The sequence below is a fragment of the Paramisgurnus dabryanus genome, chromosome 24, assembly GCF_030506205.2.
Source record: "Paramisgurnus dabryanus chromosome 24, PD_genome_1.1, whole genome shotgun sequence".
NCBI classification, from domain to species: Eukaryota; Metazoa; Chordata; class Actinopteri; order Cypriniformes; family Cobitidae; genus Paramisgurnus; species Paramisgurnus dabryanus.
The window spans coordinates 28421159-28448097 of NC_133360.1; the positions used below are offsets into that span (position 1 = coordinate 28421159).

The window sequence follows — 26939 nt, forward strand, 5'->3', positions numbered from 1 at the left end:
CTGTATAAGAAAAATAGCATAGAAGTCATTGAATGATCACCAAACTCAGAAGGGTTTTTGAAAGATAAATGTTTATTAAGATATATAAAGTTTTTTCTTTTTTTTTCTCGTTTCAGGTACTGTAAAATTGTATTGATACACTCACTTAATTACAGATATCCTCAAAAATAAAAAAATAAAACATTTCTAATCATATTATCTTTATAAAGGTTTTCTCTTTAATTTACAAACACTGTCCCCAACTGTTCTTAAAAATGGAAGGGTTTAAAGACACATACAATAGTGGGAAATAAATCAAGACTCTTTCAAATAAAACAAAGATGAGTTCAAAAGAACGCACCCTGAGACTGGACATTAATTTCTGTATTGCTAAGAAATTGTGCCTCTTTCAACATTTACAATTGTTTTTTGTTTTCTTTTACACTCCAAACGGTACCATCTCCCTTTTCAATTGGCTGCAGTTTGAGTTCAACTTGGCCAAGTCAGAAAAATAATAAATTGAATCCATATATTGGCAGTAATGCTAATATTTACGCATCATTTTTTGTATATTTAAAATTGAAAAAATATAAATCACAGTGAGTAGAACTGCATTGAGTTTTTTTGGTGTTAGTTAAGCATACCGTGTACGGTAGCTTATATTGGCCCCTTTTCATCATTTCTAGCATAGACCTTAAGGTATACAAAACGCCACACTTCCAAGTAGTACCAACTTTTTGCAAGACGGGTGAAGAAAGGAACAACGCTTATTGTTCTACAAAGTATTGCACATAATAATTCATAGCAAGCTTTTTTTGATTAACAGTTGTAGATGAGATCTATTGGTGATTATTGAACATATCAGTCAAATACAGTGACTTCTAATACAAAAGGCAAATGTGATTGGAAATAAAAACTGCTTAGAGTTGATACACCAAACAAAATCAACTTCCCCTGAATCTACGTGGTTTTAAAATGAGGCAACTTTCACCTTCCAACATCCCCAAAATAAAAATGTGTGCATTCTTAACAAAGGTGAAAGGGTGACTAATGAAAATATACTTTCGTATAGCTTAGCTACATTACGACCCTGATATACTAAGACCCCCCCCCAAAAAAAACAATTGTAATGCAATCTAACATATTGTACACTGTAAAAAGTGAAAGCTGCTCTACTTAACACTAGAGTAAAATTTACCCATGGCTGTTTTTAAACGTACATAACAGATTTTCAATAAAGTCTCCCAATCATTGACTTTTACACTGTAAAAATATGCCGTAGTATAATGGTAAACTACTGGCAGCTATGTTGACAGCAATCTACTGTTAATTTACAGTTCTACTATCATAAATTAACAGCTCTCCTATATTTTATTGTAAGTTACCGTATTCATACCCTTGAACCTAACTCATTTCGTTTGGGAAACCAGTTGCATTTAGTTAACGATGCAATGTTTTAAAATTCTACAGCATTTTACTGTTTTGTTGAAAAACAGCATTTTCTTGTAGAATCTGGCCAGTTTTTTTTACAGTCTGAAATTGTATTATTTACAATCCCATGTTGTTTAAAATTGTTTACATAAAATTGTTAAAAATAGCCGGGTCAAATTTACCTAATACGCCTATATTCGCTTTGTAATTTTTGTACTGCTATGTTTTAATGATCTATATTTTTGTTATCTTACTCAAATTATAAATAATATAACTTAGCAAATTAATAATTAAACAGGTGAAACTGTGTGCTTGAAATTGTAAATTATTATTCCTCTTTATTGTCCATTTAGAGTATTTTAGTATTTAAATTACAAGGGATATTTAAACATGTGTATAATGACATGTTATCATTACTACACCACCCAAATATGTATTTATTTCCTTCTAATTCTCATTGTCGTCGCAATTTAGCCTATATTCACCGTAAAGAAAAGTGTTTACTCTAGCTTTCAACATAAGACAATAGGACCAAAACATAGTTGATGACTAAAAATAATAAGTTCATGACTTTACACATTACTTGTGAATACAGTGGTATAATAATAATACACAGTAGTTATGTGTATAGGTAAATGTTACCGCTGGCGGATTTAGGTATACAACGACCGTTCTAGTGTTAAAAAAAAACTTTGTAACACGTAAAAATTACGTTTTATAAACTTACATTTTATCACTGTAAGTGAAAAAGTTAAAGTGAAAAACTTACAAAAATTACTTCAATTAGTAACACCTAAATAGTTTTAAAAAGTACAAATTTAAGTTGAAAGTGTTTAAGTGAAAAAAATCTTATTTTAGACGTTACTAATTGAAATATTTTTTCCTTTTTAAGTTGATCCAACTTTTAATTTTAACAGTATACATGCATTTTACAATGCATTTTACAGCCGGTGTGAAAAATGTAGCGTACGGAAGTTCGCTCCACCACCACCTTTGACGTATTTTCAGTCATTTACCATATGATTTTGCAAACTTTTAGTAATTCGTTGTTTTTGCCAAAATAACTTGTGGGATATCTGATATTTCATCATGTAAGTAAAGTTAACAGTGATAACAAGCTGTTTGGTTTCATTTTTTTATTTATTGTATGTCATTTATTTTTAGGCTATTGCTTTGTTTTAGCCCAGACGTTTATGCTGTGCTTGGACGGCCAATAAATGCAAAATTGCTTGCTGGGAAATTTCCTTCACACCAATGCTGGGGTCCGAATGGTAGTTGCAATAGCAGGCAAGCTCCCATCTCCTATAGTTTCTACTAATGCTGAATGCTAAACATCTCATAAATGTGTTATGGGGATTCGAGACGTTGCCTAGAATTAGTGTGGTGTGCATTTCCGACCTCACACGCGAGTGACTTCGGAAACAAACGCATCCAAAACAGTTAGACTTCATGTACTTTAAAAGTGCACCAAAACGTAGTGTCCTTTGTGTTAGTACAATCCCCAGTTTAAAAGGTTTGTCGGGACACACTTAGCTTCTTAACATTAAAGATCTACAGTGACACGTGAGAACTAACATTACTACTTGAAGAAATCAATGGTAATAGTCTTAAACCATTTATGTTTACTTGCGTTCACCTGTTTACGAAGCCCTTTTGTGTTATTCCTCTATAATTCAACTAATTCAAATATGTACAAGTTACAAAAATAGAACAGTTATGGTTCTACTTTACGGATACTGTTGTACGTGATCGGTTCTCTCTCTCTAATAACAGCGACAATAATATTAATATAATAGTATTATGACAAAAATCTTAAAAATACAGACAGAAAAAAATCTCACTTACTTTGTAAAAAAAAAACGAAAACAAAGACTAGTGCAGATGCGTAGCAATGTAAACCTGGTCCTACGACTATGTCAAAAGTTACAGATTATATACTATACATATATATATATACTGTATATATATATATATATATCATGGAAAAGCAGGTCATGTTATATCCTCTCACAGAGAGCGTTCACATCATAGTTTCTACGACGGTGTGGGTGGGGGGCTTCGTCAAGCTTCCATTCCAGTTGGGATCCAAAGGCTGCACCAGCTCGTTGTTTTTGGGTCGGTGGTCTTTGGGGCATGAACTCGCCCCTCCACGCACGGGTGCTGCCACAGCTTTGATCCTCTGGAGGAAAATGCATATTTTCGTTATTAGCTCAGTCATCAGCTTGAATTTACTGTAAAAAAACAGCCTATAACTCACTTCAATGAGAGGTCCATCTGACTGAATAATTTTGATCACGACCACCATCGGTATGCAGATCATGGAAGCGAGCGCGAGGCTCCAGCCGACTCCAATGGACCAATCAGGGTACTCGTACATTTTGTTGTACCTCAGGGGCGTATACTTGACCAATGAGAAGACAAAACATCCCTGGGGCATAAAACAGACCAGAGGTCACCAATGTGTACCTTAATCCAGAGCAGGGGTCTCCAATCTTCTACTCAAAACCTTTTTGTTTTACTTGTTGATTTTATTTTACTTGTTGTTTTATCATTGTGAAAATGTTAACATACATAAAAGATGCCAAACTAATATAAAAATACGTAATAAATGTTACAATCAAGAGTATTAATAAAATGTGCTTTGGCGGGCACCTCACAGACTCTGTGCGGGCAACCTGGTGCCCGTGGGCACCATGTTGGAGACCACTGATCCAGAGGCTTCAGCACAACACACAAATAACATTAATATATCTAAATCTTATAAAAGATGAGCAAACTACAGAAATATCTTCATGCTTAAGTTTATACTTGGAGTCCGGCAACTTTCTAAATAGGTTTATCCGTGGCACAAAAATGGGTATGCATAAAGATTTCCTTTATTTCCAAAAGTCTTATGCTGTTCAGAGACAAATGACATGGATCCTAATCCATGGCTCTTTCCATTCATTCTGTCGGCTGGGCAGATGGTCGTCCCATCTGCGGCTCTGTAACAACGTGCCGGGAGTCGGATTTTTGCAGCAAATCCAAATCGGAAAAGCGGCTTTTGGGGGATGGGACATAATTCACACCCTCTCAAATGAATTTGATAGGATCTCCAATGTTTAATTCTAGGTAGTGAAATATTATAAAGGTTGGAGTAATTTAATGTACTATAGCTTTTATTTATACCTCTTTAGGAGACTTACCACACACAGAAGAGGTGTGACCACAGTCCAACTCCACTTCATCCAGGGATTTGGTCTGTAACCAATCATCTCTTCAATCGCATCATAGAAATTATCCGCGCCTGTGAGGAGGGCAGCTATGTTACTGTCTCAGGCTTAAAAGTGCACTTTTACATAAACATACACTGCACATGGACTCATTTTTGGGGTGATTTCCCGGACAGGAATTAGCTTAAACCAGGACTAGGCCTTAGTTTAATTAGAAAATGACCAAACATGCCTTAGTAAAAACATAACTTGTGTGCATTTTGAGGCAAAACAAAGGATACTGATGTATTTTAAGATATGGCAGTGCAAGTTTGGACAGCTCTTACATTTATTTTAGTCTAGGACTAGTCTAATCTCTGTCTGGGAAACCACCCCTTGATGTTTATCAGATGTTTCTTTGTTAAAGGTTGGCTGGCTTTGGTAAAAAACAGACCTACTGTATGATTATTGGCATTATACTGCTAATTCTCTCCCAGTTCGGCATAAAGCATCAGATCAAACTAAAGTTCCTATTGTTATCTGATGTTAAGTGGCAGGTAAATCTAAAATGTATTTTATTAGCACATTTAGCACACAAACAGTACTGCTAAAGTATTTCAAATGATGATGATACAGTGATTTTTTGCAAGATTTTAGCAGTGCAAAGAAATTAGCAGGAAAATTTTGTATTGAATGTTGTTTACAATAAAAATGGTTTAAATGTGTAAAGTAGTTCAGATTTTTTACTTCAAGTAAATTTTTCAAGAATATGTACTTTATCAGTCTGCTTTTTAACTTCACTACATTTTGAAGCATAGTATCATACTTTTTACTACACTACATTTCAGTAGTAGGCTACGGAGCCCCTAAAGGGACATGGAGCAAAAATTAAATAAAGTTTAGTTTCATGTGCTCACGCGAAACTTTCATGTGCTCACGCGAAACCTTCATGTGCAGAATTTTTTTTTAAAGTTTAGTTTCCCGTGCTCACGTGAAACTATCGCGCACTCACCTGAAACTATCGCGTGCGCACGTGAAACTATCGCGCGCTCACCTGAAACTATCACGTGCTCACCCGAAACTATCGCGCGCGCACGTGAAAGCGAAAGTTTCACGTGTGCACGCGATAGTTTCACGCGAGCATGCAATAGTTTCACACGAGCACGCGATAGTTTCAAGCGAGCATGCGAAACTAACCTTAAAAAACAATTCTGCACATGAAGGTTTTGCGTGAGCACATGAAAGTTTCACGTGAACACATGAAACTAAACTTTAGATTTTTTTACTCCAATGTCACCTTAGGGGCTCGGTAGTAGGCATACTAAAATGTTTAAAGTACTTAAGTATTAAAGGTATTTTGTGAAACCTTTGTGAAAATCACAAAAAAATGCTGGCGGGCAACTTCTTAAAAAATGGCTGGCAGGGAATGAGTAAAAGTTTGCACTTGAGTAGTAAGTAAAAACTACTTTACTATCTATGGGTTTATTTCAGTTTAGTGTAAAAAATTAAATGTAAATATTAATCAAAGACATGCAGTGAAACATAACTTGCTGAACTGGATCTTAGGAAAAGGTCAAAAAAGATTTTTGAGCAATATTGATGGGTGTGGCATTAAAGGTGAAATATACTGAACCTTTTCTCCTGTCACATGCTAGATTGTACTGTCTAATTTTTTTATTTTTTTTGTATTGTGTACCCAGTTCCACATCATAAAGAAAGTCATTGTTTAAACTAAATCTACTGTACCTGTATGCAGGTTATACTAACCTATTTACGGCTCATTTAGATTTTTAAATCAAGGTCGTGACAGTAGGGAACAAAGACCTTCTGTATGTGTTAACTGAACTCGGTTATAGCTCAATGCAAAAAGTACAATGAATAGAAGTGCTTAGTGTTTACCATTAAACAAACATTTAAATCCTAATACAAATTAGTTGGTATGTGACAGTGTTGCAGATCTAACGTATAAAATTTATTTTTCTTTTTATAGTTCTTGATAAATTTAAATAAAAGAGAAATATTTGTTGGACTGTTTTTAATAACTAGTAGGATAAAATAGTGGAGCTTGACAAATGTAGCTAACATGACAATTAAAATAAAAATTCAATTATTTGCATTATTTTAATTGAATTTGTTACATAGGGCTGACAAAAATCATAATTGCTGATTATTTATCTTTTTATAATAGTTGTGATTATACTTGTCGATTAATAGATTTTACATTGAAGTTTTGAAATGTTTTATAACTTTCTGTAAAGCAGCTGCATGGTAAATTCGAAACATTTAAAACTAAATCTAAACTAAATAATTATGGGAGTACGAATGGCTGAAGGACACGTCAACATATCAATTTTAAAATCTCTCACAAATTGACAGCTGTAATTGAGTTTTTTGGAGAATGATGCTTTCATGATTTTTTTTTACCCATGATTGTAATTCCCAATACTTGTGTAGCCCTATTGTTACATAATTTTACATGTCGGATGTTGTTTGGAGGGCGGACCGAAACTATTTGTATATATTTGTTTGGCCTCGTCCTTTGTTAACATGAAAATCAGCTACTTTTCATTCTATGCTAATCTTAGGTTACATAATAGTTTAAAATCCATACAGTAGTTTGTCCTTTAAAGAACCTCTTAGAATTTGTATCGCTATAAATAATCCATGTCTGTGTTCATAGAAAGTACACTATGTATTAATAAACATATAAACTTTACATTTTCTGTACACTTGTTGTTGTGCTTACCATAAACCCATGCTACGGCAATACATTCAAAGAATGCAACCCATAAAAGGCACACACCACTGGCTGCATAGTAGTCAAAGAGTTGAAACACATACATGCCACCCTGGAAAAAAGAAAACAAAAAAATATCAATGCAATATTGTACAAGCTAATACTATAAAAAGACAGGACAATAGGTCTGATGTGATCACGGGATCCCTAAACAGTTGCCTTTCTTTCTTTGCCAAAATTATTCAATGCATTCAGGGGCGACTGTGTCACGGAAAATAGGGACGCTGTGTGTCTCGAACCACAAAATAGCATTCCTGGTTTATCGCAGCTACGTGGGCTTAGCAATCATTGACAAGGGCCAGAGGAATCTTAGATGCATTGTCAGACCAGGACTTGACTCCTAGTATAGCAATGAGATTCCTCTGTGGAATTGTCACTGTTGTAAGCAGATCAGGACATCCATAAAAAGACATGGAAGTTGGGGAGATAAGGTACTGGGAGTGGAAAGCTTTTGCTTACGGAAGAGAGCTGAGGCTGTTGATTTGGCCATACAAGATCAAATAACAATGTTGCTAAAATCTCAAAAGGAAAACATATGGTGGCGGCATTTAACTAAGCGGTATTGGATACAGTACACTTTCCACACCAGCTAGTGCGTTGATAAGTGTTAGAGACTAGAATTAGTATGGTTATGACTAAAGGTGGAAATAATTCACTGTCCACTTCCGGTTATATATGCAAAGTGTTTAGCTATTGCACTTACTTTGGTAACCATGGTTAATCCCAACAGGAAGCTCACAAAGCAAATAATAGCAATGAAAATTTCACGCCGATAACCCTTCCGTAGGAAGGATGGATACAGATCCACCAAGGATGTGATCTGCCCTTCCACTTCAACAAACTGGGAGAAGAAAAAGAAAACTGAGTCAGAGACGACAGCCCAAAAATATTGATCTTTGCAATTGCTCTTCAAGATCAGAATGTCACCTCCCTCCGAACCCCCTGACAATGACCAGCAATAGCAAGTAAAAAAATCATGGTTTACCTAGTTGTGAAATTAACTCAGATAAACTGATGTCTGAGGTGTAAAGAGATCATACAGTACTGTACTGCATTAAGATAAACATATTATTGTAAAGCACCACGCTGTGGTACGGTGGACTCCCCAAAGTTTGTGGAGCCAGATTTAGCATAGTGTTTGATTTCACTGGGCCTGAGAAATTTGATAGTACAGGACTCCAACTGCCAATGTTTTTTCTTACTGTTCCTGTTACTATAGACCAAGGATTGGCAAGTCCGGTCCTGGAGGGACCAGGCCCGGTACTAGGCTTGCTGGACTGGGGGGGCAGTCAGGATTTTTGGGTGGGCAGCCATTTCTCGACTAAAATGATTCATACAATAAAATTATGGATGTTTCAATCCAATATTACTTTGCATGTCTTATAATAAAAGGCAATGTATATGTCATTTTGCACGTTCACATTTTAAAAGTAGATGCAATTAGATTAATGATTTATAATGTTATAATGATTACACTAGTTTGACACATTTAGTCACAGTTAATGAAATCAGGCAAGCAGGTGATATAAATATAAAGCTGTACATATAGCTATATTTTATTAATGTTTACACTGCATTTAATCTATTATTTTACTTATAGATAAATTAAAGCCATTCTTATACCTACCCTACCCAACATATGCCTTTATTCTAAATAAACACTTGTTAGGAACTTTATTTCCACTTCTCAAACATTTTCTTCATTTAAAATAATGTATTTTCAATGTGATAAGCTGTATTGTCATTAATTCCTGACCCTATCATTGCTGCTGCAGCAACCTCAAATATCACAACAAAGCACAATGCTTTAAATAATATATTGTTGCATCATGTAAGCAATTTGACATGCATGACAAATTCGTCAAAGGTTATCCTGTTTGCCTATAACAGCACCAGACAAAAGCACAAGCCCTAAAATACTGAAGTGTGATTTGCGACGAGACCAAAGATAAATCACACTGCTTTGTTTATAATACAGCAAATTAGATATTACAATACAACGCAACATTATAAAATACAACGTTTTACCTTACGATGACCTTGCGGAGTGAAAGCTCCTCTTGAACTTAAAAGTCTGTAGATTTTTGCGTGTGAAGTTTTTCTCAAACGCGAGCTGAATGAGCTGATGAATGACGATGAAAAAACCGCTAAAATTTGATTTTAAAACTGCACTGCACGCGATGCTCAGCTGTTACAATACTGTATATTTACTGTATAACCATCTTATATCATTTATATCTACTAGATAGTATGCCACAACCAAACTGCATATTCTAATTTTAATAAACAGAACTACGTCTAAAACAAACACATTAAATGCTGCTGGAGACTTGCCATTGGCTGTTGTATTTGCATGAATAAATAATGAGGTGAGTCTAAGAAAGGATAAGGTGCTATTTTGGGCATGTTTTACTATAAAAAAGTTTTTATTTAATATGTGTTGGGTTATTACGTTTATGTAATACTAAATTGCATTGTTTTTGATATATATTTTAAAGAGGCGTTTTTTTTAGTTACCGTCATAGAGAACAGTAGTACTTTTCCTGTGACTTAAATACTGCTGAAAAGACCCCCAAGGTTTGAATAAGCTAATCAGACGTTAGTGGGCGGGAGCTGTAAACGCTAGCGCTTGCCTAAAGAAGACGTTTTTTGTGTAAAGAGACTCCGTTATTTTAAGGTTGGCTGGACATTTTTGGGAGGGCACAAGGAAAATCTGGGGGGGCAATGCCCCCCCCAGCCCCCCTGTAGACCCGGCCCTGGGAGGGACACTGTCATAAAGAGTTTAGCTCCAACCCTGAAAAAATCACCTGCCTGTAACTTTTTAGTAAGACCTCGATTAGCTTGTTCAGATGTGTTTGATTAGGGTTGAAACTAAACTATGTAGGACAGTGGCCCTCCAGGACCAAAGTTGCCCATCCCTGCTATAGACTATACTGTTTTAAAAATGGTTGTTCAAATATTTTAAACTCATACAGATTCAAAGAATAAAATTACTTATATAGAATTACAATTGTATAAATTAGGGGCACTCCAACAGCTTAGCCTAGCAGTTTTTCTTAAGACACTCACCTGACTGTCGAGGCCTAACAGCAGAAGCATGATGAAGAAAAGAACAGCCCAAAAAGTAGGCAGTGGCATCATGGTCACAGCTTTAGGGTAGGCAATGAAGGCTAAGCCAGGACCTGTTGGGTAGAGAACAGGGGGGAATGTACGATTAGCAAGGCTAGCCATTTGCGCACTTTGATCTATGCCTCTATGGCGCGCTTCTGTCGTCGGCACAGACCAAAAGGAGACATGAAAGAAAAATGGAGCAAGTATCTACATGACAAAGCGAACAAGCCAGGCAAAATTTCTGCGATAGCTCATTGTAGGTCCAAAGACTGTTTCATCACATTCTCTTGAAAAACTAGCCTCGCGATGTTAGCTGTTCTGACTTTTTCAATATCTAGAACACAATACAAACACCTTCTCTTGCTAACATTACTGCAAGATGGAATTGTGGAATTCAAGAAAGGATTTAACACACAAACAGCACAATGTATATATGAAGAGTACAGATGCAAAACCTGCCAAGTGTGTTTGGCATGATTACTTGTCAATTAGCATGATAAAAATCTGACTCTTAATGGATTCTGCCTTAAAAAAGCTTTTTTTTCTGAATTGCCTAAGGGCGTGGGATTAAGCGGATTTAACGCGAAAGCATTTGATGAAAGTATAGTACGCGTCGAGAGCATTTGGGTACAATCATCATCTCAGTTTTGACAGAGATGGCGTTTAGCGCCTTTTGCATCTGAACTCTTCAAATGCTAAAAAGTATCCAAAGAACAATACAAAGCTTGATGTAGCACAGCATCAATGTTCACATACAATAAAACATGTTTTCCGCAGAGTCAGGTTTCTGCATCCACAACTTCCCTCCCTACAACTCCAGAATGAGATATTCCTCTTTCCAACAAGCTTCTTTTAACTTATATTTGAAAATGAATCCATTCGAATCATACCATGTTCAGAATTCCCTGTAAATGCTGTGTGCAAAAACAATTGTGCTGATCCGCAAGGATGTTCAAGTACAGCTTAGGTTTGTGTGTATAAACACAGTGATAAAGATGTATGTTGTGTGCACGTCAATTGAACCAGACATACTTGAAACAGATCCTCAAATGAGGACAGCCAAAGTACGACAACAGGTTCGACAACTACACCTTTGAAATCAAGCAACTCTGCTTGCTCTTTGAAATAAAGAGGCTACTGAACATAACCGTGTACCACAGGAGAAAATAAAACAACTCTACACCTTAAAATCAAAAGAGCCATCTTGAGAATTATTTAACATAGTTTTCATGGTAGAAGAACTGACTTGGCACCGAACTGCCAAATTAAAGCCAAAATCTCCAAAAGGCATGTTGGAAACAGATCAGGATTCAGATGAGTTCAGATCTGTAAATTGCCTTTATCATGATGTTGGCACAAGATGGTCCTCGATTTGGCTCAGCCTGTGGAAACCAGCTTCAACAGCACTTAATTCTAAATGTAAAGTTGTGTTATTCCACAGTTGAAGTCTTGCATTAGTTGACTCAGGCTTAATTTTCCCAGTGGCTCCAAGAACGAATCCAAGCAATTTCCGTTTCTGACCAAAAGCCGAAATTAAATTCTTAGCTGCTGAACATCAGTGGTTTCGAATAACTAATCTGAGTCGTTGACGTTTCATTGCTCCCGACTTGTTTTTGTTGCCGATGGTTTTTAACTACAGGATTACACTCTTTTGATGATATTTGCAGCAGCAGTGCCCACCATCACTGCTGCTTGACCCTCGTACCTGACTCTGCCACATCGGCTATGTCCACCCCTTGTTCTTGTGCCATGAAGCCCAGGACGGAAAATATTGCGAAGCCAGACACAAAACTGGTAGCGCTGTTCAGGCCTCCAAGCAGCAAACAGTCCCTATATCACACATATGTCATGGAGTTTGTTAATTACACAAGGAACCCTAAGTTCCCATTTTGCCTGTTCACTGGACTAAGCCTACCTCCCTCCCCCCGGGACATTGAAACCCACCTGTAGCAGTTGTATTTGTACTTGTTGTAGCTTCCCAGTGACGTCATGGCACCGAGACAAATGGCGTAGGAGAAGAAAATCTGCGTCCCCGCATCAATCCAAACCTAGACATGAGACAACAAACCACTTGATGAAGGACAACATGAATGGAGACGCTTGCTAATTCATAGTTGTTTTGTTGATTAACTGGCGAGACAAACTCAAATATTTGTGTGCATTCTGACTCTTGCAGGTCCTTCAGATCTGTATACACTATCGAGAAGTAATATAAATTGTTACTTGACTGTCAAGTATTTTATTTATGTCGACTGTTTCGTACATATTGGGGCAGTACTAGGCCTTAGTTATTTAGGTCATTTAAGTCATTTTTACATAACATACCTTAGAAAAACAATACTGGTAAGAATACTGAGAGGCAAAGCAATGTCCCTGATATATTTTAAGATATGTCAGTGCAAGATGTCTTTGTTGCATTTTAGTATGCGACTAGGATAAGCCTTGTTCGGCAAACTGCTCCCTTGGGGTTAAATCCTGCACTTACTTAGAAAGTCTTCTGAAAAAAGTATATGGCAGTACCCATGAGATCTTACCTCTGGATCTCCAAGGCGAGTCAAATTTGGGTACAGATAGAATTTGATGCCCTCGGCTGCCCCAGGAAGAGTTACACCACGTACCAGTAAGACGATTAACATTACAAACGGGAATGTTGCAGTGACATAAACAACCTAAGAAGAAAGAACAGGAGGATACAAGTTCAAAGTCTGTATATAAAAGTACGCAAGCAAAGTTTGTGATTTGACAATTAATGCAGGGGTGTTTTTATAGGCTCTTAACAGACTTGTTGTACTTGTCACTAGCATTTTAAAACATTTGTTCAAAATAGTTTTGAAAGGCTAACATGCAATTTAGGTTTTAGTTTGATTTTGTAATTGAAACATTTTGTTATTTTCCTTCCATCTGTTGAATTCTGAGTAAGTCATAAATTCAGTATCGACCACAATGTGGAAAAGACGTCAAAACACAAAATGTCTGTAAACATTTTGTAACTGCGTGAATGTTTGTGGCATGAGTCCCAAGGCTAATACCCCAATTACAAATGTGGTTGTGAGTCTTAAATCTCAAAGGTTTATTACAGCAAAATAACCCACCCTTAATGCAGTCAGGTAAATACAGTATTTCACACAAATCTAAATGGCTATAAGCTGAAGACTTAAAATAACTAATGGTCACATTGCTATTAAGAAATCCAATGTGACAGTGTCTTGGCAAGAGCAATGATAAGATTTACAACTGTATGCTCAAAGATAAGTGTGTGCCAAGGAAGAGTACTGTATGTGCTGTTTTTATTGTGAAAGAAGTATGCTATCATTGCTATCACTCAGGTTAAACACTGGCTTGTTTTCTTCAAATCCCTTTAGCTAGTTATATGGTATCTCCAATGATGCAGTAAAGATTAGTAGAGCACAGATGCAAAACCTGCCTAGCGTTTAGCTGTTATTGCTTCTGAAGTCTTTACCTATAGAACAACATTAATAGTTTATCAGTTAATTGTCCCAAAGTGAGACAATGCTGAATGTAACCCAACTCACCTTCCCAGTGGACTTCACACCTTTCCAAATACAGAAAAAGCAGATGACCCACATAGCAAGAAGACAAAGAGCCAGGTCCCATTTAATATGACCCACATCCTCGATACCATCAGAGATGCTGAGAACATTTCGCCTGTGGTGGACACAACATTTGTTGGTGAGAAACTCTGAACTCTTCAAGGAGAAAAAATAAGTAAAAAGCACTTTGAATTATCTGAGCATCTACAACTCTGGACACCCACTTTCCATCAGAGACCAGATAAACGGAACCTGTGCTGGTTCAAATCTGACAGTGGGTTTCCAGGAGAAGGATTTAAACCCCTGTAGTCAGACACTAGATGGAGATCTTGACTAACAGCAAGACCTAATTGTTTACCCAGAGAAAGTTGAACAGGGTAGTCAACCAGCTTGGTGGTGCCGCATGGCTTTGCGGATTTACCACTTAGACCACGATCAAACCAACAATACAATACATATTGAAAATACTGAAATATCCCATATATGCATATTGAATGATTTTGATACTTCAAAAAGTTATGTCTAGTCATTTTTTTAAGTTCAATGCTGATAGCAGAGACTGTCAAAATGAGGCATACTTTCTTTTCACAAAAGAATGTGAAACATGTACAACAATCAGCCATAATATTATGACCACCTGCCTAATATTGTGTAGACCCTTTTGCCACCAAATCAGCCCTGACCCATCGAGGCATGGACTCCACTAGACTAGCATTTACTTTTTAAGCAATTTCAGCTACAGTAGCTCATCTGTTGGATCGGACCACATGGGTCAACCTTCACTCCCCATGTGCATCAATGAGCCTTGGCCGCCCATGACCCTGTTGCCAGTTCACCACTTTTCCTTCCTTGGACCACTTTTGATAGGTACTGACCACTGCAGACCGGGAACACCCCACAAGAGCTGCAGTTTTGGAGATGCTATAACCTGGTTGTCCAGCTTTCACAATTTGGCCCTTGTCAAAGTGGCTCAGATCCTTTCACTAGCCCATTTTTCCTGCGTCTAACATATCAACTTTAAGGACAAGTGTAGTTCCGTTCATGGAAGGAAAAGCGATGAATTGGTGACAGGGTCATAGGCCATTGATTCACGTGGGGAGCGAAAGGTTGGCCCATGTGGTCCGATCTAACAGACGAGCTACTGTAGCTAAAACTGCTGAAAAAGTGAATGCTGGTTCTGATGGAAAGGTCTAGTGGAGTTCTTGCCTCGACGGCTCAGGGTGGTTTTGGTGGGAAAAGGGGGACCTGCACAATATTAGGCAGGTGGTCATAATGTAATGGATGAACGATGTATGTTGTTTCTTTCTTTATATTTTATTACAATTTAATAGATTTTCCAAATGTAGCTAGCATTACATATCGAATTCTCTGCAATTCTGTTCAGCCCTAGAATAAAGCCAATAAATGTCTAACAAGTTTATATGACATACTTACTCCCAGAACTCAGTGACGGGGGAAGTGAAGTTAGTGGCATTTGCACTGGCCCAAAGGGTCTTGTTCTTGCGGAGGGTGTCCTCAATGCAGTTTTCTGTGTTCCATTTGTTGTTGCAGCTTGCCCAGGGGAGCTCTGGTTGAAAGCACTGGAACAGGTAGTACAAACCCCAGGCCAGGATGACAATGTAGTAGACGTTCAGTAGAGAAACGATCACAATGGATGCGTAGCCGATACCTGCACAAAGAAAAATACTGACATTGAGCTGATGATACCCCTGCATACAGTATGTTATGCCTCTGCATAGGAGTTAGGGGTTATTTTAGAGCAATCTAGTGCTACCTCATGAGGCATTCAGACTACTAGCAACTAGCAGTAGCAGAGAGACACAATCTCATTCATTTCAAAGAAAGCTTGTTGACTCCCAGTGACTGTTGGTTACCAGATGGGGCCATAGACTGTAAAAAATATGAATGTAATGTCTGTGACGTCACCCTTAGTTTTGAGCATTTTTGAAGCCCAAACTGGGCGGCCATCTTGGCAGCGCATCACTCCTAGATAACTAAAATCAGCAAGGAGGCGGGATCATGGATCACAGTTACCACAGTTGTCATGAAAGGCAAAATTTACTATACAGACCAAAAACACATTTTGTACCAGACTGTAAACATATTTATTTCTGCTGTAAAGTTGGGCATTTTAACATGGGGGTCTATGGGGATTTACCCCCTTTTGGAGCCAGCCAATGAATTGCAGTTTAAGTTACTTCCGTGTTGGCTTCACAATACAGACTGGAAGGTTGCCCCATGGATGGGGTGTGTCTAGTAATGCAACAAAGTTAAGAAAAGTTTAACTTTATGCAAACAATGAGCTACTTTCGGGAGCGACTACCAATGAGAGCGAAGCATCCAAGTTCACCTCATCCGTCTCTCATCTCTCAGTTACTGGAGTGGACGGTACTCATTTTTGTTTATGACAACCAGGTTTAGAAATTTCATAATGACCTCATTGCAAGAAAGGAGCGACAAAGTCACAGTGACAAAGTCATTTGTAATGTGTACGGGGTGTCAGTCAACTCTGTGTCCGAAGATGCGCACATAAAGTGCAAACACACTTTTTAAGCATATTTCAATATTAAAAATATCTTCGCTATTAAGTCACAAACATTGAAGCTCATTGAAAACCTGCTCAGTTAAGCATTCACGTTTATTGTCTATTGTTCTGACCTTGGTCATTTATTTCCCTGTTTTACATTTCAGTTTACGTCAAAATTGATAAGTGCCACTGATATGTGATGTCTACCCTTTCCACATCAGCAAGCACTGAAACACATCAAATAAAATGTCTCAATCCTTAACCTAACCTTGACTGCTAACTAAACCGAGTCTGCCGCACAGATATTAGGTGAAATACGCATTTCCTATCCGAAAGACCAAATTTCGAAACCTGTATGTTTACCACAGCCTATCTTCAAATCCAGCTGGTATTATCTGACACACCTCACACTCCACGTCCTTACCACAAATTTTTATTCATGTGCCCTCGCTCTCGAATTAAACTGCCTATCTGTTCTAATAAATAAGTTTGCTATCCACCTTTTTTGGTAAAAACGATGGCCGATCAAGACACTCACCTGTGAAGATGGGACAGAGTTTTTCCCAGCAGGTGATCCCTCCCTCAGAGGTGTACTGGCCCAGCGCCACCTCCAGGAAAAACACAGGCAAGCCTCCACCGAACAGGAAGATGAAGTACGGGATGAGAAATGCCCCTAGACGGAGGCAAGGAGAAGATTTGCTTAATTCTGTCAATAATTACATCTTATTAACTGCTAGATTAGTCTTTAACTCTTAAACTTATGGGAGTTTGTTTGTATATTCTGAGGTTTTTGTACTTGCTTGCATACTTTTTTCATACTTCCTGCCGTTGTGAAGCGAGTGGGATGGCAGCTATGTGGCGGTTACGGTAATGTATTAATGGAAATGTAAGTCAAAATCTAAAAGTTTCTTTAACAGTGGTCTCAATGTTTTTGGCATGCACCAGGTTTGATATCGGGGGGTGACTACTAGGAACATCGTCATGGCACTTGTTATAGGAGGCACTCACTCACTCAAGTCCCTTATTTTATTACCAACTCACAAAATAGTGCCACACATACAACAATGCTCACCTCCGCCGTTCTTGTAGCAGAGGTACGGGAAACGCCAAACGTTTCCCAAACCTACGAAGCCCCCGGCGACTGAAAGAAGAAAGTCAAGCTTGCTTGCCCATTTTTCCCTTTGGGGATGTTTTCCCTCAGCTTCGTCCTCCGGCCTCGTGCCTGGGCTCTTTCCGGGGGAAGGTTTCAGGATGTCTTTGTGGAAGTCTTTTAGACATTGTAGTTTCTCTTTTTGGGCCATGCTAACATAGAGAGACAAAAACTTGAATTGAATTAAAAACATTTAACTTAACTCTCCATTGAACTGAAAGGCCTTGCAAGTGGAGAGAAGAAAAAGACTGTGTAACATTGAGACAGTTTATAGCTATAAATAGCTCATTAAGAACTGTAACTTTCCATACATGAGAAATGTTAACATCTGAGGTTAATCTGATGGCTACGGCGATTAACTTTATGTGGTTTTCACACAGGAAATCACGCAGAACACAACATGCACGCTGTAAGAAAGTTTTGCAAACATATCATTCTACTGTGTACCTAAATAAAATAAAATAAAATTTACCGATTTTATTGTAAAGGATTAATATTCCAAAGGATACAAAATGTAACCTTAATCTGTCATTAACATGTGAGAACTTCCTTTGCTTTCCTACTGACATCACTTATCCTTCTTATTTTGTTTCAACCCCTCCCCTTCAACCACCTGTGAAATAGAGATCACTATTACATGTTGATTTTAAGTCTGCAAGCCAATTCAAATTCAATCGAGCGCACAAATTATAAGGTATTCAATGAAAAAGACTTGTTGATTCATTCATCCGGAACTACGTGGCTTCCAGAAATGCCATGTATTTATCCTGCCCATGTCCCTTTAACTAACAGTGTTTACGCTGTCAGGAATCTATTCAAGGATGGAGTAATTATGTCAGGCTTGGCGTCTTGTGTTTCAAAGCACGAGCCAAACCCGCCATGGAGCCCCCGAGATGAAATCCCAGAGAGTACGATACCAAAGTCGGCTCCCTGCTCCCCAACAGCTTAGCAACCCTTGAACAAACTATACACCCACTGTGAAGCTGATTCCTCAAACACAAGTCTGCCTTTTCCCAGCTCTCAAGGAGACGGAAGAAGAGGGGAAAAAATCTTAGGCGTTTAACACCTAATAAATACACATTTATTTTCCATCACTTTAAAGGCTGTTCCTCAATAAATATGTGACTTCATAAACAAATTAACCTACAAGTGTGGCTGCATGCCAGGGCTCAAAATAAAATCTATAGCTGTCTTCCATACAACAGTTGTATGACATTAGAAGACCTCTTTTGTTAAATTTAATTTAATAATTGATGTTTTGTATGGCAATTTTCTTCAGAATCAAAAATTTTTTTTCCTAATGTAATGTCCTAATATTTAGCATTTAGGTACAGATATGTAACTTTTGGTGCCAAATATACCTTTGAGGTGCTAATACGCACTCTTTGGTACCAATTATGTACCTCTGAGTCACTACTATCTACCTTTGATGTACTAATATTGACTCTTTGGTACTGTACCAATATGTACCTCTGAGGTACTAATACCCACTCTTTAGTACCAATATGTTCCCCCAAGGTACTAATATGCACTCTTTGGTACCAATGTGTACCTTTGAGGTACTGATATGGATTCTTTGGTACCAATATGTACCTCTGAGTCATTACTATCTACCTTTGATGTACTAATATTGACTCTTTGGTACCAATACAGTATGTACCTTTGAGGTACTAATACGCACTCTTTAGTACCAATATGTTCCCCCCAGGTACTAATACACACTCTTTGGTACCAATATGTACCTTTGAGGTACTGATATGGACTCTTTAGTACCAATATGTTCCCCCGAGGTACTAATACGCACTCTTTGGTACCAATGTGTACCTTTGCGGTACTAATACATACTCTTTAGTACCAATATGTTCCCCCCAGGTACTAATACACACTCTTTGGTACCAATATGTACCTTTGAGGTACTGATATGGACTCTTTAGTACCAATATGTTCCCCCGAGGTACTAATACGCACTCTTTGGTACCAATGTGTACCTTTGAGGTACTGATATGGACTCTTTGGTACAAATATGTTCCCCTGAGGTACTAATAAGCACTCTTTGGTACCAATGTGTACCTTTGCGGTACTAATACATACTCTTTAGTACCAATATGTTCCCCCCAGGTACTAATACACACTCTTTGGTACCAATATGTACCTTTGAGGTACTGATATGGACTCTTTGGTACCAATATGTACCTCTGAGTCACTACTATCTACCTTTGATGTACTAATATTGACTCTTTGGTACCAATATGTACCTTTGAGGTACTAATACACACTCTTTAGTACCAATATGTACCTCTTAGGTACTAATACGCACTCTTTAGTACCAATATGTTCCCCCGAGGTTCTAATACACACTCTTTGGTACCAATATGTACCTTTGAGGTACTAATACGCACTCTTTAGTACCAATATGTTCCCCCCAGGTACTAATACACACTCTTTGGTACCAATATGTACCTTTGAGGTACTGGTATGGACTTTTTCGTACCAATATGTACCTCTGAGTCACTACTATTTACCTTTGATGTACTAATATTGACTCTTTGGTACCAATATGTACCTTTGAGGTACTAATACACACTCTTTAGTACCAATATGTACCTCTTAGGTACTAATACGCACTCTTTAGTACCAATATGTTCCCCCGAGGTTCTAATACACACTCTTTGGTACCAATATGTACCTTTGAGGTACTAATACGCACTCTTTAGTACCAATATGTTCCCCCGAGTTACTAATACGCACTCCTTGGTACCAATGTGTACCTTTGAGGTACTGATATGGACTCTTTGGTACCAATATGTACCTCTGAGTCACTACTATCTACCTTTGATGTACTAATATTGACTCTTTGGTGCCAATATGTACCTCTGAGGTACTAATACGCACTCTTTAGTACCAATATGTTCCCCAGAGGTACTAATATGCCCTCTTTAGTACCAATATGTACCTCTTAGGTACTAATACGCACTCTTTAGTACCAATATGTTCCCCAGAGGTACTAATACACACTCTTTAGTACCAATATGTACCTCTAAGGTACTAATACGCACTCTTTAGTACCAATATCTACCTCTGAGATACTAATACGCACTCTTTAGTACCAATATGTACCTCTTAGGTACTAATACGCACTCTTTAGTACCAATATGTTCCCCAGAGGTACTAATATGCACTCTTTAGTACCAATATGTACCTCTTAGGTACTAATACGCACTCTTTAGTACCAATATGTTCCCCAGAGGTACTAATACACACTCTTTAGTACCAATATGTACCTCTAAGGTACTAATACGCACTCTTTAGTACCAATATCTACCTCTGAGATACTAATACGCGCACTCTTTAGTACCAATATGTTCCCCAGAGGTACTAATACGCACTCTGTGGTACCAATGTGTACCTTTGAGGTACTAATACGCACTCTTTAGTACCAATATGTACCTCTTAGGTACTAATACGCACTCTTTAGTACCAATAATATGTACCTCTTAGGTACTAATACGCACTCTTTAGTACCAATATGTTCCCCTGAGGTACTAATACGCAAACTTTTGTTACCAATGTGTACCTTTGAGGTACTAATACGCACTCTTTAGTACCAATATGTTCCCCCAAGGTACTAATACGCACTCTTTGGTACCACTATATACCTTTGAGGTACTGATATGGACTCTTTGGTACAAATATGTAACTCTGAGGTACTAATACGCACTCTTTAGTACCAATATGTATCTTTGAGCTACTAATATGAACTCCTTGAAAAAATACCACCCCAATGACAGCTAGGGACTTTTTTCAGGCAGTACACTTAAAAATAAAGGAGAACTGCAGAAGGCCACCATCCAAAATATATAAATGAGGTAATTTACAGTACTAGTAAAACATTGTACAATCATCAAACTTGTATGTTTAACAAAACAAAGATTCACCTGTATTTTTTAAAAACATTCACTTGGTGATTCGCACAAGACTGTTACACAGTAGTATAAAAAGCCACATTTAAAGGTCTAAAGAGTTCAACAAATGCCGATCATCCCCTTGAGGTAGGTTAAATCTGTATATTTCTGGAGCTTAGAAAGCTGCTACAACTCAAACACACTGTTACATAACCAGACCTTCACTTTCCATTCAAAACACTGTGGTGACACAACCTGCGTTGGCACAAATTCAAAGCAAGCAAGCTGATGAAAACACAACTCAACTAGTAACTACCTTGTTTAATTGATTCAAATTGCACTACGATTTGTTGCCCGCGGGTGGACGGAAATAATTTGTACTATCAACAGTATTTATAGTGCACAAAAAAAGTATCAGTACTCTTTCACATTTCGATATTATAGTTTATAATACTTGAGAGAGCTCATCAAGTACAAACTAAACTCAAACAGATCAAAGTCACATCTTTACAATGTTATCCTTTGAGCCAAACATCTCTCACTACACAAGAACAAAAAAATATATTCAATAAATAAAATAACAATATAGGAACACCACATTTCCACTACATGGCAACACACATCATTTACTCCCTGTCTTTCACTTACATTTCCTTCATGGCTAAATCCGAATGGTCTATGTTGCTCTCTCAGCAGACACCATACCTCTGACTGCACAGCCTAAATCTCTCCGAGGCTCAGTGTAAGCCGAGGTGACACCACGACCCCGCCTACAGGCTAAGACAATTAAAAGCAATCAGCAGATTGGTCACAGCTTTAAAGCAGAGGATAACCCCAGCGTCAGTCAGCCCGACAGTAAATTTCCACTCTTCAGAAGGGTCCGAGGTCTGAAACTATTTATCTTTGCATGCACTGTCTGCTTTTGGCAATCCGATCCGCAGACGCGACAAACGAGAGCATGCGGACGGCAATCCAAACCTCGGTTACGCTTTACTCGAACAGCTGATGGCTTGCCGGCTGACATTAATAGCTTTTCCTTTCACAAGACTGGAAAAAACACATTGACATGGATGATGGGAATATTATTCAATTTACTCGAAACATTTAGTAAATATATGTTTTTTTTTAAATCCAGTATGGTTTTATTTGGATCTGTGTGTTAGCCCTGTTGATGTTTGTTGGTCCAGAGTTTCCCAAATAATAATTCCCAACTTTACCAAAGGCAAAATGTCGGCATGTTTTTTGCTTGTTTGTACACGATATTTAAATGACTGACAAATGTGATTTAGGTTGTGGAGAGCAGCAAAGCAAAGACAAGGCCCAGTAAATTTGCATAGGGCTAAATGTGGCAAGTGACAAAAGGCTATTGTGTATCAATGTCCAACTTGTTTCATTCAGTCCTTTTACATTTGGCAGCACAGCCTTTATAGAGGAACAATGCCGATTTGTACTTCCAGGATCATTTCTATGCTTGGCATTTTGAGGCATTTGTGCAAATAGTGTAAAAAATTGTTACATCATTGCAGCTTGCATTGCATTGGCTATGTCTATTTTATTCCAAAGTAGCAACGAATGACTTTGAAGGAATTTTGTTCATGGATACAACAGAAGTATTAGCTCCCCCTTTAGTCCAAAATCTGCAATTATCCCACATATTCCCAAAAGCCTCCAGGCACCTTGTAAGTAGCCGTGATTTGTTTTTATACGTCTATAAGTTGGGGAGCTACTGTTTCCGAGAGACAGGAATACCAAGTACTGATTATCGAGGGATACTTTAAGTCTAGACTTTGCACGTGGTACTTAGCCTATTACATAATGTCTTTATTTTAGAGATGCACATTTCCTGGGAGCTCTCACATTAAATTCAATAAAACCAAACTTATTCCACTACATAAGCCGCATTTGGGTTACGATGGCTTTTGTGGGTACACTTGAAGCAACGATGCACGAAAATCAAGTCATGAACATTAAAGTCAGTTGTTGACAGCAATGTCCGCTATCATTTAACTTTGGTGCATTGGGCACTAATGCTCTGCCTTGCCTTTGCAATAACTGTGTAAAGTTTGCAGCACTTAACTGAACGATAATGGAATTGCACAGAAGAAATATGAACAAAACTTTCTTTATCAAGACACTTGCATTTAAATCAGGTGCAACGGGAATGTTGTTCCCCGTCCTGTGATGAGGGGGCCTATAGTAAAGCTTACTTTTTGGGTCTTTTTGGCTAGAGATCAGTATGCCAGTAGTTATAAAATATTAATAAGGGGTGAAGTATGTAACGGTGTTAACTCCTGTAGATGATCATTCAGCTGAGGGCCAGTATGCACAACAACATAAGATTGAGTTTAATAATTAAAGGCTTTTTGCTCTTCATTGTAAGCACCCTCATGTCAATGGTTGTGCATGGTTTGGTCGATCTTAGAAAAGCAACATTACAGACTTACATTATCATCACAAAAAAAAAGAAGTTACATTATTTCCTTTGAAGCTGTTGTAACGATTCGTTTTTTTATGATAGATGTTGAGTTTGACCTGGATTGGAGACATGGCTTTAGGTTAATGCTATAAATGACATCCATCAGCACGTCTTGTACTGTACTTTTACTATGGCACTGTACAGCGTCTCATACGACACAGGAGATCAGATTTCTTACGTACTGTAACTCTCTGTGAAACTGCCACCAAGAACTTTAAGACTTTACAAATGCCATGCTCGTTCAAAGGGAACATTTGACACCCGACCAAACCAACACCCATTAAAGGGACAGTTCACTCAAAGATATTTGTAATCAATATAGCAGGAGCACCATTGACTACCATAGTAGGAAACAATACTGGAAATAAATGGTGCCCCAAAACGGTTTGGTTACAAAGAAGATTGTTCCAAATCTGTGTATTAAGCAAATAAAAGATATTTATATAAGTTCGAAACAATTTGAGGGATGTAAATGATGAATTTTCATTTTTTGGGTTAACTGCCCCTTTAAGTAACAAGCCAAAGACACAAAATCCAGCAAAAGAAAAGCTGCCAGTAATTTCTTGAGGCTTTCTTTTGTGTTGTTTGTTACAACATATTTGATTTCCTATACATGCATAAAGAAAATGAAGCTGGACAAAAATGTATAATGTTTATATGTATATAAACCCAAATGTAAAATGTATACGTGTATATTTAAAAAAATGCTGGGTTATTTCTAACATGTAAGCCGATGCTGGGTTGTTTCAATCCAAAATAATGGATTGTTAGGTCAAATATAAACATTTTCAACCGGTTGGGTTTCTGCATTTTTGACCTAATGTTGGGTTGAAAAAACCCAGCCATTTATTTTTAGAAAATTGTATAAATGGCGCATTTTTTAATGATAAATGGGGTCCTAAGGGTGTACTGTATCTCATGGTTGGGTCAGATAAGGACAAACCCATCTGTTGAGTAAAATTAACCAACAGTTCATTACAAATTTTCTGGTTAATTTAACACAACACTTGGATTAGTCCATATCTGACCCATTCATGTTGAAACAGCTTCCCAGCCATTTTTACAGTGTACTTAAATGTTTATAGGCGTAAACATGTAAAACTATTTTAACAGTGCCAATAAAATAAACATGCTAAAATGCTGGGGTTCAAAGTTTACAGTGTAAAACTAAATTCTGCCCATTAACACCAAATAAAAAAGTACAAACACTACTGGATTTGCAACCCACTTTTATGACCAAGATATAAACACCACAATGGTTTGTTTTTGTACTCACTAAGCTGGCATGTTTGTTACCCTTATCAGTGTGCTAGGTAGGCTATGCAAGTTGGCAAGTGCACAGAAACCTAAACTTGGTATCCTGGATTGGGTTTTGTTTGAGTAGGGCTCTACACTACAGTTGACTTGTCAGCTGACTGACTTCCGCATAACCTTTATCACTAGATATCACTCGTGCGCTAGCTTTACCTCAGTTGACACCGTGACATCGATTTCATACAGGATGTGAAGACGGAATATTCGTAAAATTATTAAATTATTCATTTTACGCATTGGGATTTATATACAGCACTTCTTGCATTGCATCGATATATGCCGGATAAAATAAAAAATAAAACTGCGATGGGTCTGGACATGACAGGTCCGTTGACAGAGGACGCGTACTGCAAGCGGATCTACTGTGTGGTCGTCGCGTAAGGCGCGTCAGCTTAAATCCTTAAAACTTTTAAACGCGCAGCAAGTCCTTCGTTTCGTTTTGATGTTTATGAACGCCGCGTCCTGTTTGATCTCAAGCAAAGACGCGTACGACCCTTACATCCGTTTACAGAGTGCGCGACTAGCAAAGTGTCCGCAAAATGTATCGCTGTAGAGCCTCAACCTCGTGCGTTACAGCGCATTGTTGTGTTTCAAATGTATCCAACAGGTTGCACCGTTATAATAAAGCAAAGTTGCATGCACAAAGCTTAAACTGTTAGGATATGTGATGACAAAACATTTTGCGCTTCCGTTTACAGATACTGTTGAGATAAATACTCCATTGATTAAAGTGGGTTTCATAGCGACTTTCTATTCTTAACTCAACGCAGTCTATGCAGTCAGTGCCTGGAGAGGGAGTGTAAGAAACTCAACTACAAGTGACAGCACCAGGAGAAATGCATTCAGCAGTAGATCATGACCGCAAATCGCTTATTATTAATCTGATGATGTGGTCATGATGTATACGAGAAATGATCATAGATCGCAAATATTGAAAAGGGGGAAAAACACGCGCACATGTACAGTAAGAAATGCTTTGACTGTTTTTAAACTATAGTAGGGTTAAATATTATTACATCCTTCTAAATATGAGATTAAAAATCATAATGTCAGGTTAAATCTTTAAATAAAACACAAACTGGTATAATACTTATTTGCTTTCTTGTCAAACTCCTATAACCACTTGGGGTAAAGACATCTCCATTGCTTCATTTCATATTCATTTTCAAATAAAGTAGTAAAATATCACAACCCAGGCAAAATGATGAAAATGTGTATAAAATGGATCACAATGTTTTAAATGCTCTGGCAACAGTGCATTAAATGAAATATAAGAGGGGCAAACTAAATAAAACATGTGTTACCTTATGCGTTGTGTTTCCTTTTATTCCTCTGTAAAGCTCTTGTGTTCTTCTGTATTGTGTGGCGACAGAGTGCTGAATAACAGCAGCGGCGGTAAATTTAGTTTATGAGCTTTTTTCTGACCTTTGTCTCTCAACATGGGTGACCATTAGACATCATCACTAGTGGAAAATCACCGGCCTGCCTCCCGTCCGCCCGCGGCACCAGC

General features: G+C 37.8%; 1 protein-coding gene across 2 annotated transcripts; it reads right to left on the reverse strand.

Annotated features, from left to right (window-relative positions):
- Positions 1–52: 52 nt before the first annotated feature.
- slc6a6b (solute carrier family 6 member 6b) lies at positions 53–26939 on the reverse strand. Of its 2 annotated transcripts, none has more exons than XM_065259802.2 (14): positions 26734–26939; positions 17660–17889; positions 17126–17260; positions 15495–15729; positions 14043–14175; positions 13044–13178; positions 12454–12557; positions 12215–12339; positions 10468–10580; positions 8102–8239; positions 7348–7450; positions 4596–4696; positions 3668–3838; positions 53–3589 (listed from the first exon to the last, which is right to left on the reverse strand). In XM_065259802.2, the coding sequence occupies exons 2-14, from the start codon at positions 17886–17888 to the stop codon at positions 3431–3433; spliced, it is 1881 nt and encodes a 626-aa protein (XP_065115874.1). In that variant the 5' UTR covers position 17889; positions 26734–26939; the 3' UTR covers positions 53–3430. The 2 variants fall into 2 exon arrangements, with proteins under 2 accessions (XP_065115874.1, XP_065115873.1); XM_065259801.2 differs by lacking the exon at positions 26734–26939 and adding an exon at positions 22288–22467.

What these genes read in the sequence shown, in the direction of transcription:
- slc6a6b (XM_065259801.2), bottom strand. An exon ending in CCCGTCACTGAGTTCTGGGA is followed by an intron (nt 14,176 to 15,494) that starts GTAAGTATGTCA and finishes TGTCCACCACAG; the next exon opens with GCGAAATGTTCTCAGCATCT. An exon ending in CTCGCCTTGGAGATCCAGAG is followed by an intron (nt 12,558 to 13,043) that starts GTAAGATCTCAT and finishes TCTCATGTCTAG; the next exon opens with GTTTGGATTGATGCGGGGAC.